The following is a 16624-nucleotide window of genomic DNA, read 5'->3' on the forward strand; positions in this document are numbered from 1 at the left end:
TTGTGGCACACGGGCTTAGTTGCTCCGCGGCATGTGGGATCTTCCCGGACCAGGGCTCGAACCCATGTCCCCTGCACTGTCAGGCGGATTCTTAACCACTGGGCCACCAGGGAAGTCCTTGATTGGGTTTGTTGTTGTTGTTGTTGAGTTGCATGAGCTGTTTATATATTTTGAAAATTAAGCCCTTGTCGGTTGCATCATTTGCAAATATTGTCTCCTAGTCTGTAGGTTGTTTTTTCATTTTGTTTTTGGTTTCTTTTGCTGTGCAAAAGCTTGTAATAAGTCTGATTAGGTCCCATTTGTTTATTTTTGCTTTTATTTCTATTGCCTTGGGAGTCCTTTAGCAATTCTTAATGAAATTAAAATGAAATGAAAGTTACATACTCTCAGTATTTGATGCAAAGAAAACATTTGTTTTTCTTTTCTTTTTTTCCCTAGGTGGTTCTGGAATGGAGCCGGGATCAATACCATGTTTTGTTTGATTCCTACAGAGACAATATTGCTGGGAAGTCCTTTCAGAATCGGTGAGAAGAGATCAGTTTTGGAGAGTAGCTTATTTGGGCTTAAATAAGCCTTGAAATCACCCATGCTTTAAGTAGAACAGTTGAAGAGGTCTTTCCAAGTTGTAGGTATGGTTTAGCTTGTTCAAGACTACTCCCATGTGAAGGTACCTTGTAATCCATCCTCACGTTTTATGGATGAAAAATTTGATTGCCAAAGAGCAATCCTGCTTTGCAGTATATTGAGTACTTTAAGTTACACGATCTCGCTTTGTCCTTGCCCCAGTTCTGTGAGCTCAAGGTAATTCCATCCCCCTGTAGGATGAGGAAGCCAGGCGGCTACTCTGCAGCCAGTTCCAAGCCCCGGCCAGTGTTCTTCTGTTGACATCACTGTGTTAACCAGAGCATCTGCTGTGGTATCCACCAGGACTGGATGCCCACATGCCCCTGTGGTCACCACATCTGGCTGCCTCGCCGTGGGGAGGAGCAAACCACCTCACAGGTTGGGTCTTTTTCTCCTTAAAGCCAAGCTTCTTGGTGCAGCCACTCCTGAATGCTGCCTTCACCCTTTTCCTTGGAGACTTTTTCGTCCTTCACAAGACAGACCCCAAAGTTAAAGCAATCTTTTCCAACATCCTCCTTCCCTTCTCACAGCTAAAATAAGTCACACACGGTCTTTTCATTTTTTTGTCTGTAAAACTGTTACTTGTATGGTTTTATATCATAAAAGCAATATATGTCTATGGTCAAAAACAGTTCAAACATTATAGAAAAAGAAAAACAAAAAGAAAAAGTAAAGCCTCTCTCTGTTCCATTCTGAATTTCCCCTGACCCAGAGGAACCATGGTTAATGAATTTTTGTTTCGGATTCTTCTGGTGACCGTCCTTTCAACTTAAAAAAAAAAAGCAAAAACAAAAAACGGAGTTCTCTCCTTTTTGGTTTACTCACTTTATGCAGTATCTATTAACTGCTTTCCATTGTAACGGCACACAGCTAATCACTATAGGGCAAGGAGCACGGGTGACCAAAAACAAATGTGAGGTAGCTAACAAAGGTAGTTAACCTCACAGATGGACCTTGGTCTAACTGTCAGAGGCCATAATCAGAAACTTCCCTAGATCCTGACTGTCCATTTTCCCTGGAGGATAGACACCATAAGTCCTCCTCTCTACCTTCACTGAACCAGAAAACCTAGTGAAAGTGTAACTAGTAATCGGTGTCAATTGATGCACTTGGACCATTTTCTGGGAGCCTCTAGACTGCATCGGCAGTTCTGCTGGAGCTCTTGTCCCCGCTTAGAAGCACTTCGTTGCGCCTCTATCCACTTGTTATGAGTACCTGTATGGTCCCTATCAAATAAGTAGTTTTTAAAAAAAGCTGTGCTAATTAGACATAGATGTATGCACTGTTATAGTCCTGAACCTCTCAGCGAAGAAGGGCTGTAGGATTCCTTGAGTTAGCCTAAGCTTTACTTTAAGCAAGTGAAGGGCGAAGTAGGGAAACTCTAGATCTTTCTCTTAGGATCTCTTAAAACAGCAGTTTCCAAAGAACCTGGGGGATCTGCGAAATCAGAGCTATATTTATAAGAGCGCTGAGGTGTTATTTGCCTTTTTTTACTGCGTTGACATTTGCACGAATTGTGTAAAAGCCATGGTGGGTAAAATTGCCACACCTTAGCACAAGCCACTGTAATTCACCACCGCCACATATCTGCACGGGGCAGAAAAAAGCCGGTTCGCTTAAGAATGTTCCTGAGGAAGCAGTAAAAATCGTTGATTTGATTCTACCCTGACCCCGTGAGTACACATTTTCTTAATGTTCTGTGTGATGCAACGGGAAGCACACCTCAGGCACCTGGCTGCATGGCGATTGTCTTGAGGAAAAGCCCTCTCGTGGTTGTTTGAGTTGCAGCCTGAACTCACTGTTGTGTTTCATGGATCACCATTGTTATAACTTGAAAGGACAGATGACAGTGTCATTACTCAGACTTGTTATATTTGGCAGGTATTTTCTTGACAGTAAACAAAGCGATCCTGTGTTTGAAAGGAAAGAAATGATAGTATTTGCTGCCAAAGATAAAATTTGAGCTTTGAAGTGAAAATTAGAATTTTGGAAATCTTGTTTCCACCACTGTAAGCCTAATAGCTTCACAATACTGTAAAGACTTCTCTGATTAGATTTGCAGCATTATCCAAGAAAATTGCGTTTGTTAATATTATGTAAGAAAATTAAGGAAATATGTCACATTTGGCAGAGCTGCATAACTCAGTAAGCTGTTGTTTTCCAGATGACCAATGCATTGATGTTACAGAATTTCACATGGGTGAAAGCCATTCAAAGTGCAAGAAAGACCGACGGACTTTAATGTAAAAGCACAAAAAGTTCATTAATGTAGTTTCAGATCACACATTGCAACCAATTTTTAAGAAACTTCCCCTTATTTTGGTGTAGTATCAAAGAAGAATATGCACTATTATTTGAAAAGGCTATTAAAATACGCCTCCCCTTTCCAAGTACGTATCTGTGGGCCTGGGTTTTCTTCAACCAAAAGAGCATATGGGAACAGATTGAATTCAGATGATTTGACATGCTTGCTTGCTTGCTTCTACTAAGTCATTAAAGAGATTTGGAGAAATGTAAAGTAATGCCTCTCTTCTCACTAAATTGTTTTGTTGTTTCAGAAAATACTGCTATTTTCATTTAGTTTTTATTTTATTTTATTTCTTTTAAATTTACTTATTTTTGCTGCATTGTGTCTTTGTTGCTGCACGCGGGCTTTCTCTAGTTGCGGTGAGCAGGGGCTACTCATCATTACGGTGCGCGGGCTTCTCATTTACGGTGCCTTCTCTTGTTGTGGCACGCAGGCTCAGTAGTTGTGGCTCTTGGGCTCTAGAGCGCAGGCTCAGTAGTTGTGGCGCATGAGCTTAGTTGCTCCGCGGCATGTGGAATCTTCCCTGACCAGGGCTTTAACCGTGTCCCCTTCATTCGCAGGCAGATTCTTAACCACTGTGTCACCAGGGAAGTCCTATTTTATTTTTTAAAAATATTTATTTGGTTGCACTGGGTCTTAGTTGTGGCTTACTGGCTCCTTAGTTGTGGCAGGCGGGCTCCTTAGTTGTGGCATGTGAATTCTTAGTTGTGGCATGCATGTGGGATCCTGCTTCTTGACCAGGGATCGAACCCGGGCCCCCTGCGTTGGGAGCATGGAGTCTTAACCACTGCGCCACCAGAGAAGTCCCTGCTCTTTTCATTTAAAAAGTTATTTATGTTAACCCATGAAGGGGTTTATTATTGTTTTAAAATGAATTTTTGAATGTCTGATTTATATTTGAAAATGGCAAGTGTGAATCTTTAGAGAAATGCAGATCAAAACTACAATGAGGTATCATCTCACACCGGTCAGAATGGCCATCATCAAAAGATCTACAAACAGTAAATGTTAGAGAGGGTGTGGAGAAAGGGGAACCCTCTTGCCCTGTTGGTGGGAATGTAAATTGATTCAGCCACTATGGAGAACAGTATGGAGGTTCCTTAAAAAACTAAAAATAGAACTACCATACAACCCAGCAATCCTACTACTGGGCATATACCCTGAGAAAACCATAATTCAAAAAGAGTCATGTATCACAATGTTCATTGCAGCACTATTTACGATAGCCAGGACATGGAAGCAACCTAAGTGTCCATCGACAGATGAATGGATAAGGAAGATGTGGCACATATACACAAGGGAATATTACTCAGCCATAAAAAGAAACAAAATTGAGTTATTTGTAGTGAGGTGGATGGACCTAGAGTCTGTCATACAGAGTGAAGTAAGTCAGAAATAGAAAAATAAATACCGTATACTAACACATATATATGGAATCTAAAAAAAAAAAATGGCTCTGATGAACCTAGGGGCAGGACAGGAATAAAGACACAGATTTAGAGAATGGACTTGAGGACACGGGGAGGGGGAAACGTAAGCTGGGACGAAGTGAGAGAGTGGCATTGGACCAAATGTAAAATAGATAGCTAGTGGGAAGCAGCCACGTAGCACAGGGAGATCAGCTCAGTGCATTGTGACCACCTAGAGGGGTGGGATAGGGAGAGTGGGAGGGAGACGCAAAAGGGAGGGGATATGGGGATATATGTATATGTATAGCTGATTCACTTTGTTATAAAGTAGAAACTAACACAACATTGTAAAGCAATTATACTCCAGTAAAGATGTTAAAAAAAAAAAAGTAAATTATATCCAACCACACACACAAAAAGAAAATGGCAAGTGTAGATAGTTATAACCTAAAAACAAAAGCTTTTAGGGTTCCTTAAGAATATTTAAGAGTGTGAAGTGTCTGGACCCTAAAAAGTTTGAGAATAATTCGTTAATGTAGCAGTTCTCAAGCTTCAGTGTGCAGCAGAATTCCACAGAGGGCTTGAGAAAATACAGTTTCTCCCCATCTCCAGAGTTTCTGCATCTGTAGGTCTCAGAGGGGTGCAGAGAATTTTCATCTCTAACAAGTTCACTGGTGATACTGAAACCACTGGTCTGGTGACCACACTTTGACAACTATTGTATTAACGGATTCTTAATGAAACATAATTTTCCTCCTTCTCCAACTTTTATTTTAACAATGCTGATTTTCCTAAGAAAAGCTCAAAATGGCCTTCTTTCACTCCCAACATTTATTGAGTACTCACTCGGCCTACTGTGTCTGATGCTGTGTTGCGTGCTGGTGGTGCACAGACGCATAAATCTCTGCCTGGACGGAGCCTCAAAACTTTTAGAAGGAAAACTAGCTCAGAAAATCTAGATACTGAGGTCAGCAGTTTTAATCAAACACTCTTGTTCTCTTTCTGAAGGGTGTGGGTGTGTGTTTTAAATATTTCTTCTCTTAATTTTAGATTGCATTAAAATATAGTTTGATTTTTATGTAGGGATATTTCAAGATTATCTAATTTCGATGATGACAAGAAAATGGATCATATGTAATATCTAATATATTTAAAAAAACCATAATGTTTATAGGAAGTTTTCATTGTTTTGCTAGTGTTTCTACATGTCTTTTTAATGTTGTTTGCCCTGAATGAAAAAAAAAATCCCATTCTATATGCCAGTGACCAATGAATATGTGAACTGTCTGCTGCTGCTAATTGTGAGGGCTTGAGTCAGCCTGGGCTCAGTTTTGTCATCTCTAAAATGTAGATATTAGATGAAGTGTACAATCTCTTCCAACTTTGTTTCTAAGATACTATTCATGCTCTAAGTTTTCCTCTCTGCTTTATGTGATGTAGAACCAAGGGACTATTGAGTGCCTTCATATTCACTTAAACTAAACTAAAAAATAAAAGGTATCACCACGGCTTTGGTTCTGAATCATAGGTAACTTTCTTAGTCTTCAGCTCTAAGTTAAAGACTTCCTTGTCATCTGGAAACTAAGCTAGTGGTCTGTGGTTAGAACAAAAGACTCACACTCACTGTGACCATGTCTAATAAGTAGAAAAACAACTGACTCACTGACCAGGGGCAGATCACACGATCTCCTCAGGGTTGTCGGTTTAACACCAGAGGATTGGATTGATCGTGTAATACAGCCTTACTAGAAGCACCAGCACATACATGCATTATTACATACTTATGCTGTTTTCCTCAGTTGAACTTGCATGGATATCTCTTGACTCTATTAAAACAATCTTTAATAGCAGATAATTACTTTTACAGAAAAGCTTTGGAATGTGCAAATTTTTGCCTCCTTTTTAAAAGCCTTTTCTTTCTAAAATATGTCACTTAAGCTTTTTTTTTTTCCAAATTAATTTTGAGTCTGAGCATAGATAGATCACCTGTGAACTTGGGAGTGAGATGACTCTGGATAATTTACTTGCGGGTAATGTGAGGCATTTTTTTTTTTTAATAGGAAAGACTAATGTTTATGTTGAGGGAATGAACTAATAGTTATTTGGACAGTAAATACATATTAAACCCCACTATGTCCCAGGCACTATTCCTAGGCATGTAGTGATGAACAAGAGGAGCTCATTGACCTCATCTAGAACTGATATTTTAGTGGGGAAGGCTTTTTTTTTTAACTTAAAAACATGAACTAAATCTACCTATAAATCAGTAGTTCTCAATGTGAGTTTTTGGACCAGCAGCATTGGCATTACTTGGGAACTTGTTAGAAATGCAGATTCTGGGGCCCCACTCCAGAACTAATGAATCAGAGACTCTGGGGACGGAGCCCAGCCATCTCTTTTGAAAGTCCTACAGGTGATTCTGATGTCTGCTAACATTTGGGAACCATCCGTATAGACACACGCGGAAGAAAACCTAGATGAGGAAGCATTTGCGTATCGTTACAGTAAGGAGAGAGAGCCTGAGCCTGTACAGGAAAGAGAGGAAATAATTAATGAAGAGGGGCACAGAATGCGTGACACCATTTTTGCCTTAGAGATAGTTGATCTAGTGGAAGACAGACATCAAAAAAAATAGTACAACCAGTATGCTAAGGCTTCTTTAGAGTACAAAGTACAGTGGAAGTTGCTTCTTAAGCAGTATATTTTCTTTGTGGGAGGTGAGGGAGGAGGGCATTTGGGGAATGAGGAAGTGGTTAAAAAGAAGCATGAAAGAAAGGATATTCTAGGCAGAGGGAGAAGCATGTTCAAAGACACAGAAGCCTGCAAGTTCTTATCCTGTTTGGGTAAGGGCATACACATGGAGCGTCTAGAGCACAGGGTATAGATTATGAAGGAGTTTAGATTTTATTCTACGGGCAGTGGTGCACCTTTACGGGAGGGTTGGTAGATGCTCAGCTGTCACTTGTGTCTGAGTATGAGCTGATTGATTCCGCATTTTCCACATGAAGCTCTGGGTCCCCTGGAACCTCTTTGACCTTCATCTCCTCTTATGCTCTTCCCTTTGCTCCTGTTGTCTCTGCCACACTGGCCTCTAGTTCCTTAACCATGCCAGATAGGCAGCTGCCTCAGGGCATTTGCACATGATGTTTCCCTTCTCTGGGCTCTTCTTCCCCAGTTGCCCACATGGCCTGCTTCCTCACTTCCTTCATCTCTTTGCTGAAATGCCATCTTCCAGTAAGGCCATCTCTGCTCTCCCTGTTTAAAACTGACCCCCCACTTAGACGTACTGTGTATCCTCATTTTCTTTATAACATGGAACATCATCTGACTTCACTTATTTGGTTTATTTCCTGTCTTCACCCTTCTAGAATGTAAGCTTCATGAAGGCATAGATTTTGGGTTTTTTTGTTTACTGCTGAGTCCCCAGCACCTAGAACAGTGCCTAGCACATACTGAGTGCTCAGTAAATATTTATTCACCAAATGGTAAGCACTCCTTTCATCCAGTCATCTCACCTGCTTCTTTTAAGCTATAAGTGTTTGTCACTCTATTTATTTTTTTCCTTCCATAATTTGAAAGATTTATCCACCAAACTGCATTTGTTTTCCCCTGAGATAATTAACCCTGTGGCCAAAAGTCATGTTTTGCTTAGTCTTTGGAGCCCTTCGTGCTGCTGGGGGCCTGATCCTGTGCCTGGCCTGTAAGAAAGACAAAAGGAGGGTAAGCTTTAGGTCCTTGGCCTAAAAAAAAACCAGCAACCAAAAAAACAACCCCCCCCCCAAAAAAAAAAAAACCGAAAAAAGCAAAGAAACTGTACTGTTTCTTGGAAAAGATCAAACCTGAAACAGAATTATCCGAATTATGTCTATGTCACTATGAACTCCCGTGTTGTAGGTCTGGAGCAGACTCTGAAAGATGGGTAGGATTATGGTAAGTTGATGAAGGAAAGGAGAAGAAAGCTTTCAGCAGGGGTAAAACCTGAACAAAAACACTGAGATGGAGCTTAGGATACTCAAGAATTAAAAGCCTGCCTGACTCCTTAGGGGTAAGATAGTAAGGGAAAAATCAAGCAGGTTCGGGAAGGTCTTCTATGCTAGTAGTGTTCAAGTAAATCATCGAGTTCCTCACGTTGCAGGCACAAATCCTAATCCGCTGGGTACTTTAGGGAACAAAACAGGTATGTTTCCTGCTGCCTTGGGGCTTACATTCTAGGGGAGGGACACATGAATTACCAGTGTATGTAACATGTTAATTATTTCATAGGTGATCATTGCTATGAAAAAAAAAACAAAGTAGGGCGAACAGGATGGGGAGGGGCCAGGCTTGGGGGCAGCTGGGAATGGGAAGCCTGTAGCATTAAAGAGGGCCAGGTCTTCATTGGGGACTGCTGGCTAACTCTTTTTTTTTGGTAATTTTGTTTAAGCTTCTAATTTCTTTTCTATGTTTGGCTGCATTTGTATCCCAGCTTTCTCACTTGCTAAACTGAGAATGTAGCAGTTTAAAGTGAGCTTCTAAGACCTCCCCCACAGCCTTAAAACTGAAGGGACAGCAGCCTCCACCGGGTAGCTGTGATGATCAGACGATGCAAAACTGCATAAAGTGTCTAGCAGAATGCAACTCCAGAGAAGGGGCTCAGTAAATATTAGTGCCCAAGCCCCAGTTTGAAAGCATGCAAGTCTGTGGTATACGCCATGGTTGGATCACCTTTTCGCTGATTTTTTCATAACCTCTGAGTTTAAACCCTGTTATGCTCTTATTCCCAAGTATGTTGGCAACATGCACATGAGCTGGAGGACTTGTGTGTTTACCCTAGGCTCTGTCTGCCCATGCCGATCGACGTGGTTTACACCTGGGTGAATGGCACGGATCTTGAGCTACTGAAGGAACTGCAGCAAGTCAGAGAGCAGATGGAGGAGGAGCAGAAAGCAATGAGGTAAAACTGATCGTCAGAAAACAAGACACACAAAGCTCTACACTTGTAACTAATGGTACATTTCAGAAGGTAAGATGATGCTTACACTGCTGTTCAAACAAGAATCTGCATCTCAAATTCATGCCGTTACAAGATTCTGGCAGTCATGCAGCCGACCCTTGTTTCTTGGCACCCAAGGAGGACTCGGCCACTTCGGTGAGATCTTGGCCTCACTTTGTCAGGTGGCCATCTCATGAATGTGGTGTTCTAGTGACGCCTTGGTCTCCAAAGGGCCTAAAGGTGGAGGAGCCACCTAAGGGAGCCCTGGGCTTCCTGCTCATTCGGTCTGAGTCCCAGATGTGATGATAACTTCATGAAGTAAGCTTTTATCATGCAGAATTGCTACACAGTAAGATGGATTAGTCCCTTGAAAATAAAACAGGCCTACAGACATAAGTTTTTTTCCATTTGATAAAGGCAGTAAAAAGTATATTTGTTACCCTTTTTAATATCAAATAGTATACTATGGAACTAGAAACCTTGGTAATTTTTTTAAATATGGAATTTTGATTATCTTATTTATCTGGGAAAAGTACAGTGGGCTTCTGGAGAGCCTTCTGAGCTGGAGACCTGGCTGATGTAACTTCCTCCGATTCCTCAGGAGTATTTACTGAGAATTTCCCCGTTCATTTCTTTGTAAATGTTTTGGGTGCCCCCAGTTGCAGGCCTTTGGCCATGTCATACTGCAACACATTTGTCTCTCTCTCTGTGCTCCTCCCCAGTGCATGAAAATCACTTTGATAGCCTCGCCTCGTAACTATGTTTTACTAGTAAACGTAAAAGCTTATATTTTAAGTAAACTTTTGTGGTTACTGTGGGTGGTACGTGATAATATTTGTTGATCATAGCATATTAAAATGTATAATTTATTATGCATCTTAAATGTTATACACAGTACAGTACTTCTTAACTTACTGGTTGGTTCTCGTGGAGTAACCAGGAAAATCAGTGTTAAGTTCCCTCATTCACATGTAAGTCTAGCACTAGTCCATGCATATATAATGAAATCTATTTGCTTTCACTAGAGAAATCCTTGGGAAAAACACAACGGAACCAACGAAGAAGAGGTAAGCATTTTGATTTTCCTCTCAGTAATGAAAATCAAAGGAGGGAGGTGAAACGTCTAGGTTCTTCTCCCTTGCTTTTGTTGAGTACACAACAAAACAGAGTAAGTATTTTTTACTTACTCTGTTGCTCCTGTTCAGTCCCTCTGCTTTTGGTTTTTGACCCCCAAATTAAGTGCATCCGTTAGATGAGAAAACAGAGACACAGCTGATTGAGAACTGTGGTTATTCTGGTTGTAGCTAACCAAAACTTTATCGATTCTAGATACGTTAGGTAAGGTTTTTCTTCTTTGTCGTTTCCATTAATCGGTCTTGATGTGCTGTTCTCTTGGTTCACTTAAGTCTAACTTACACCAGTGTTTTCATTTATAGAATCTATGTCCATTGTTTAACTATGTGTTCAGTGTATATTTCCTTATCTTTAAAAGCTGTCATAGTTGTATGTCTTATATTTAAGGACTTGGGAAGGAGATTTAACCCAATGACAAGAATCAGATGATCTCTCTTGATTTGAATCATACCTGACTCTGATAGGTCCTTAAAACAAGACCGTCTCACTAACAGGCGGAAATCTCTGTTAACTGCCACTTCCCCACTGAACCATTAGACTTAAAATAGAAGAGTTATTCATAGAAATGATCCAAAAGTGCCTTCTGAATCATCTGTTAATGTTAATTATGCATATTTATTTATAAATACCTATTGCTAATACTGTTATTTTTATTTATTTTTAATTTATTTTTGGCTGCATTGGGTCTTCATTGCTGCACATGGGCTTTCTCTAGTTGCGTTGAGCGGGGACTATACTCGTCGTTGTGCGTGGGCTTCTCATTGCGGTGGCTTATCTTGTTGCAGAGCACAGGCTCTAGGTGCACTGGCTTCAGTAGTTGTGGCTTATGGGCTCTAGAGAGCAGGCTCAGTAGTTGTGGCGCACGGGCTTAGTTGCTCCACGGCATGTAGGACCTTCCCGGACCAGGGCCCAAACCCGTGTCCCTGCATTGGCTGGCGGATTCTTAACCACTGCACCACCAGGGAAGTCCCCAAGACTGTTATTTTTAAATGACTTTTAAATTGAAGCAATGATGCAACATTACAGAAAGGTTGAGAGGAAAGACAAGAACTCACATAATTCTTTGGCCCTCACTCAACAATTATGATCATTTTCTTATTCTATTTTCATGTATGTTTTTATAGTAAATAATTTATAATCTTTGCAATTTTGTGTCCTACTTTTTATTTTATATAATCATACATATTTCTATGTTGATAAATTATTGTAATACTTCTTATCAATTTTAATATATAATATTCCATAAAGTAACTGTAGTATAATTTGCTAAATGTTGGGTACTGCCGTATTTTCACTTTGTAAATATTTTGTGATACTATATTTGGGCCTATGGCATTTTCTGTGTGTGGGTTTGTTGTTTTTCCTGTTTTTGTTTCTCTTCTACTTGGACTAGATTCCTGGACATAAACTAATGAGGAAGAAACGTATGTATGTTTTCATGGGTCTGAAGAAGTATATATGTATATATAATGTAATTGCTTTTCCAAAGAGGAAATGGGGAACCCATCTGGAGGGATACCTGCAGAGTTTGCTGCCCTTGCACTAACATTGCATCATCATTTTTTGAGGGGTGCTAATTTAGTTAAAAGGTCATTGTTTTCTTTTGCATTTCTTTGAATATTAGTGAGGTTGCACAATTTCATGTAGTCTGTTAACTGGTCATAGCTCCCACCTTCTGAGTTCTCTAGCTGTGTCCTTTGCCCATTTGTTTAATTTAGGTATTTCTTATGTTTAGACAGGAATATTTCATGTAACTTCATAAAACTTTGTCACATTTGCTTTTGTTTGCATCAGTGTCCTGTCATATTCAGTGTACTTAATTGTATTCTAGTTGGAATTGGTAAACTGTTTCTGGTAAGATGATACTCTGTTAACCAGAAGTTTTCTACTTCCTAATCTGTCTGATATTGGGCTTTACTGGAATTACAAATAATGTTTAAAACAATAGTAATGAAGTGCTTAATTTCTTGTACACCTTTGAGTTAGTAAATTTTGTGGCAGTCCTATTTTATTTTTTAAATTTATTTAATTATTAATTAATTTTTTTTTTTTGGCTGCGTTGGGTCTTTGTTGCTGCACACGGTCTTTTTCTAGTTGTGGTGAGGAAGGGCTACCCTTGGTTGCAGTGCACGGGCTTCTCATTGCAGTGGCTTCTCTTGTGGAGCACGGGTTCTAGGCGTGTGGGTTTTGGTAGTTGTGGCACATGGGCTCAGTAGTTGCAGCTCGTGGGCTCTAGAGAGCAGGCTCAGTAGTTGTGGTGCACGGGCTTACTTGCTCCACAGCATGTGGGATCTTCCCAGACCAGGGCTCGAACCTGTGTCCCCTGTACTGGCAGGTGGATTCTCAACCACTGCGCCACCAGGGAAGTCTGCAGTCTTATTTTATTAACAGGAGTTTGAAAGCTCTATCTTTCGAGTTGCACTTGTTTGATAGTTTTATGCCATACTTGCTAACTTACTAAATTTTTATATTCTTGAGATAAAATTCCTTGTTTATTGAAAGATCATGATTTTTAAATAAAATATAGAAGAAACACCTGTGAAATTTAGTAGTACCAACAAGCTTTTCAGTGTTGATTAAATTTTCAAGCATGTAGTTGTGAGCATGTTCATGTCTCTTTCCAGTGAGAAGCAGTTGGAGTGTTTGCTGACACACTGCATTAAGGTGCCAATGCTCGTCCTGGACCCAGCTCTGCCGACCAACATCACACTGAAGGACCTGCCATCTCTTTATCCTTCTTTTCATTCTGCCAGTGACATATTCAACGTTGCAAAACCAAAAAACCCTTCCACTAATGTCTCAGTTGTTGTTTTCGACAGTACAAAGAATGGTAAGATCTTCTTGTGGGTATTTTAAAATCATGTTATCATTGGATGTTGTAATAACAAAATTTTGAATGGAACAGAATTGGTTCACTTTTAAAGAAATGCCTGATAAACCAAAAATGTAAAAAGGGGAGCTACCATTGGATTTCAGCCCTGCTGTCAGAAAGGGATTGCATCTGTTTTACTCTGTGTAATACACATGCCTTCCTGTGCTGTGGTCGGGACCTTAAACCTGGTTCTCACTCAAATTTACCATATTCTCTCGGCTGGGAGGTATTCAGGAGGCTTTATTTTTTTTCTTTTTTCTTTCAAAATTCCTCAGCAAGGTTGTTTTCTGCAGCTTGGACTGACCATACTTGGAGCATTCATACTTTATGTTCTGAATCATGTGGTTATGCAGTTGATTTGGCCCGATAATAGAATTAAATTTGTAGTTCTTGACATAGAACTGCACCCGCATCCTTAGAGATCCCGTCCTCTCCTCGGCCACTGAGCTGCTGAGCCCCACGCCTGCGTCTCCTTCAATCATCCTTCCTTTTGTCTCATCCTTCCTCTGTGCTGAGTGACTCTCCCAGGAAGCTCTGTTTTCACTTGTGTAAAATGAAAACTGTCGCATTCTCTTTACAGCCCTGTTCTCAAGTTCCCATTCTTTCAATGCCGTACCTCCCAACCTAAATCTTTGGAACCATCTTTGACCCGTTCATACTCTAACCAGTAATCCGCCTCATCCTATGACTTGCTTTTTTGCAAAAATCTTAGGTTCTTACCTTTCATACTCATCAGATTTCTTCTACACCAGACTGAGTTTCTTCACCCAGGCCCCAATGATAGATGCCTGTCTGCTCTGCCGGCCTCTGAAGTTCTTCTCTGATCTGTCTAGCATGAAACTGATAAAATCAGAGTTTTCCAATTTGTTTACAGTTGCTATCCCTTTGGAGAGAATAATAGTAGTATATATTTGTTTTTCACATGGACACAAATTCCTCTTGCTGGTGTTCCAGATGGAGTTTTAATTGCCTTGGTCCTGCCCATCGGCCCTCGCATCCCTGCCCTCCTCGCATCTCCTCACAGCTGCCGGCGTCATCTCACAGATGTGGGGCTGCCTGTCCTGAGCCTCTTCCTCTCCCAGCCCATCTCCTATTCTTTCCAGCCCCCTCTCCAGTTCTGTCTCCATGGAGATCCTGGACTAGTACATTCACAATGATTTTATTTTTCTGTATCCCTGTAGTACTTGTAACCTAACTCACAACTTAGTTTTTGAGTGCACAGGAGTTTATGCTGTTCTCATCTAATTTCTTTTTTTTTTTTTTTTGCCGTACGCGGGGCTCTCACTGTTGTGGCCCCTCCCGTTGCGGAGCACAGGCTCCAGACGTGCAGGCTCAGCGGCCATGGCTCACGGCCCCAGCCGCTCCGCGGCATGTGGCATCTTCCCGGACCGGGGCACGAACCCGCGTCCCCTGCATCGGCAGGCGGACTCTCAACACTGCGCCACCAGGGAAACCCTAATTTCTTTTTTTAATTCACCATTTATTTTCAGCATTTTATTTTATTTATTTATTATGTATTTATTTATTTTGGCTGCACTGGGTCTTTGTTGCGGCACGTTGGATCTTTGTTGCGGCACGTGCGGTCTTTAGTTGTGGCAGGCGGACTTCTTAGTTGCAGCACGCGAGCTCTTAGTCGCAGCATGCATGTGGGATCTAGTTCCCCAACCAGGGATTGAACCCGGGCCCCCTGCATTGGGAACGCTGTCTTACACATTGGACCACCAGGGAAGTCCCTCATCTAATTTCTTTAGGGCAGAAACCTTATCCTCACCATTTGGTGTCCTGAACAGTGTCTAACACAGTGCTCATTTCCTGGTACTTATTATTTGTGATTTGAAAGGAAACTATGACTTTTCTAAGCAAAGGTATCTCCCCTTCACACCATAGACCTGTTTCTGAACTATTTTGTATAACTAACTTTTTTTTTTTACTTATAATTACTATTTATTTTTATTATCATTATTATTTACAGTGAGTAATTTTTTTTTAAACATCTATATTGGAGTATAATTGCTTTACAGTGGTGTGTTAGTTTCTGCTTTATAACAAAGTGAAAAATATGGAACGCTTCACGAATTTGCATGTCATCCTTGTGCAGGGGCCATGGTAATCTTCTCTGTATCATTCCAATTTTAGCTTATGTGCTGCTGAAGCAAGCACTAACTAACCTATTTTTAAAATTTAGGTTATATTTTAAAATATATAGGGAAAGTACAGGGGTAATTTTTGACAAATTTAACAAGTTATATGATTTATTGTTTTGCTAAATATAGCTTTGTTTTTATTTTCTTTCTCTTTATTTTAACATCTTTATTGGAGTATAATTGCTTTACAATGGTGTGTTAGTTTCTGCTTTATAACAAAGTGAATCAGCTTTACATATATCCCCATATCTCCTCCCTGTTGCATCTCCCTCCCACCCTCCCTATTCCACCCCTGTAGGTAGTCACAAAGCACAGAGCTGATCTCTCTGTGCTATGCGGCTGCTTCCCACTAGCTATTTTACATTTGGTAGTGTATATATGTCCATGCCACTCTCTCATTTCGTCCCAGCTTACCCTTCCCCCCTCCCTGTGTCCTCAAGTCCATTCTCTACGTCTGCGTCTTTATTCCTGTCCTGCCCCTAGGTTCTTCAGAACCTTTTTTTTTTTTTTTTTTTAGATTCCATATATATGTGTTAGCATACGGTATTTGTTTTTCTGACTTAACTTCATTCTGTCTTTCAGTCTCTGGGTCCATCTACCTCACTACAAATAACTCAATTTCGTTTCTTTTTATGGCTGAGTAATATTCCATTGTATATATATGCCACATCTTCTTTATCTTTTCATCTGTTGGTGGAAACTTAGGTTGCTTCCATGTGCTGGCTGCTGTAAATAGAGCTGCAATGAACATTGTGGTACATGACTCTTTTTGAATTATGGTTTTCTCAGGGTATATTCCCAGTAGTGGGATTGCTGGGTCATATGGTAGCTCTCTTTTCAGTTTTTTAAGGAACCTCCATACTGTTCTCCATAGTGGCTGTATGAATTTACATTCCCACCAACAGTGTGAGAGTGTTCCCTTTTCAACACAGCCTCTCCAGCATTTACTGTTTGTAGATTTTTTGATGATGGCCATTCTGACCGGTGTGAGGTGATACCTCATTGCAGTTTTGATGTGCATTTCTCTGATGATTAGTGATGTTGAGCATCCTTTCATGTGTTTGTTGGCAATCTGTGTATCTTCTTTGGAGAAATGTCTCTTTAGGTCTTCTAACCATTTTGGGATTGGGTTGTTTGTTTTTATGATATTTAGCTGCATGA

The 16624-nt window shown here is 40.5% G+C and overlaps 1 protein-coding gene across 4 annotated transcripts in view; it reads left to right on the top strand.

The window, feature by feature from the left end:
• Positions 1-16624, top strand: part of GNPTAB (N-acetylglucosamine-1-phosphate transferase subunits alpha and beta) — an 83897-nt gene that overhangs the window by 24887 nt on the left and 42386 nt on the right. For 2 of the 4 annotated variants that reach the window (XM_079938268.1, XM_079938269.1), the window contains exons 2-5: positions 439-524; positions 9155-9274; positions 10339-10380; positions 13072-13277. In XM_079938268.1, coding sequence (XP_079794394.1) covers positions 439-524; positions 9155-9274; positions 10339-10380; positions 13072-13277 — 454 coding nt within the window. The remainder of the gene's footprint in view (positions 1-438; positions 525-9154; positions 9275-10338; positions 10381-13071; positions 13278-16624) is intronic. The other 2 variants (XM_079938270.1, XM_079938271.1) reach the window with 1 other exon arrangement.

Source organism: Stenella coeruleoalba, assembly GCF_951394435.1.
Source record: "Stenella coeruleoalba genome assembly, chromosome: 11".
In the NCBI taxonomy this organism is placed as follows: domain Eukaryota; kingdom Metazoa; phylum Chordata; class Mammalia; order Artiodactyla; family Delphinidae; genus Stenella; species Stenella coeruleoalba.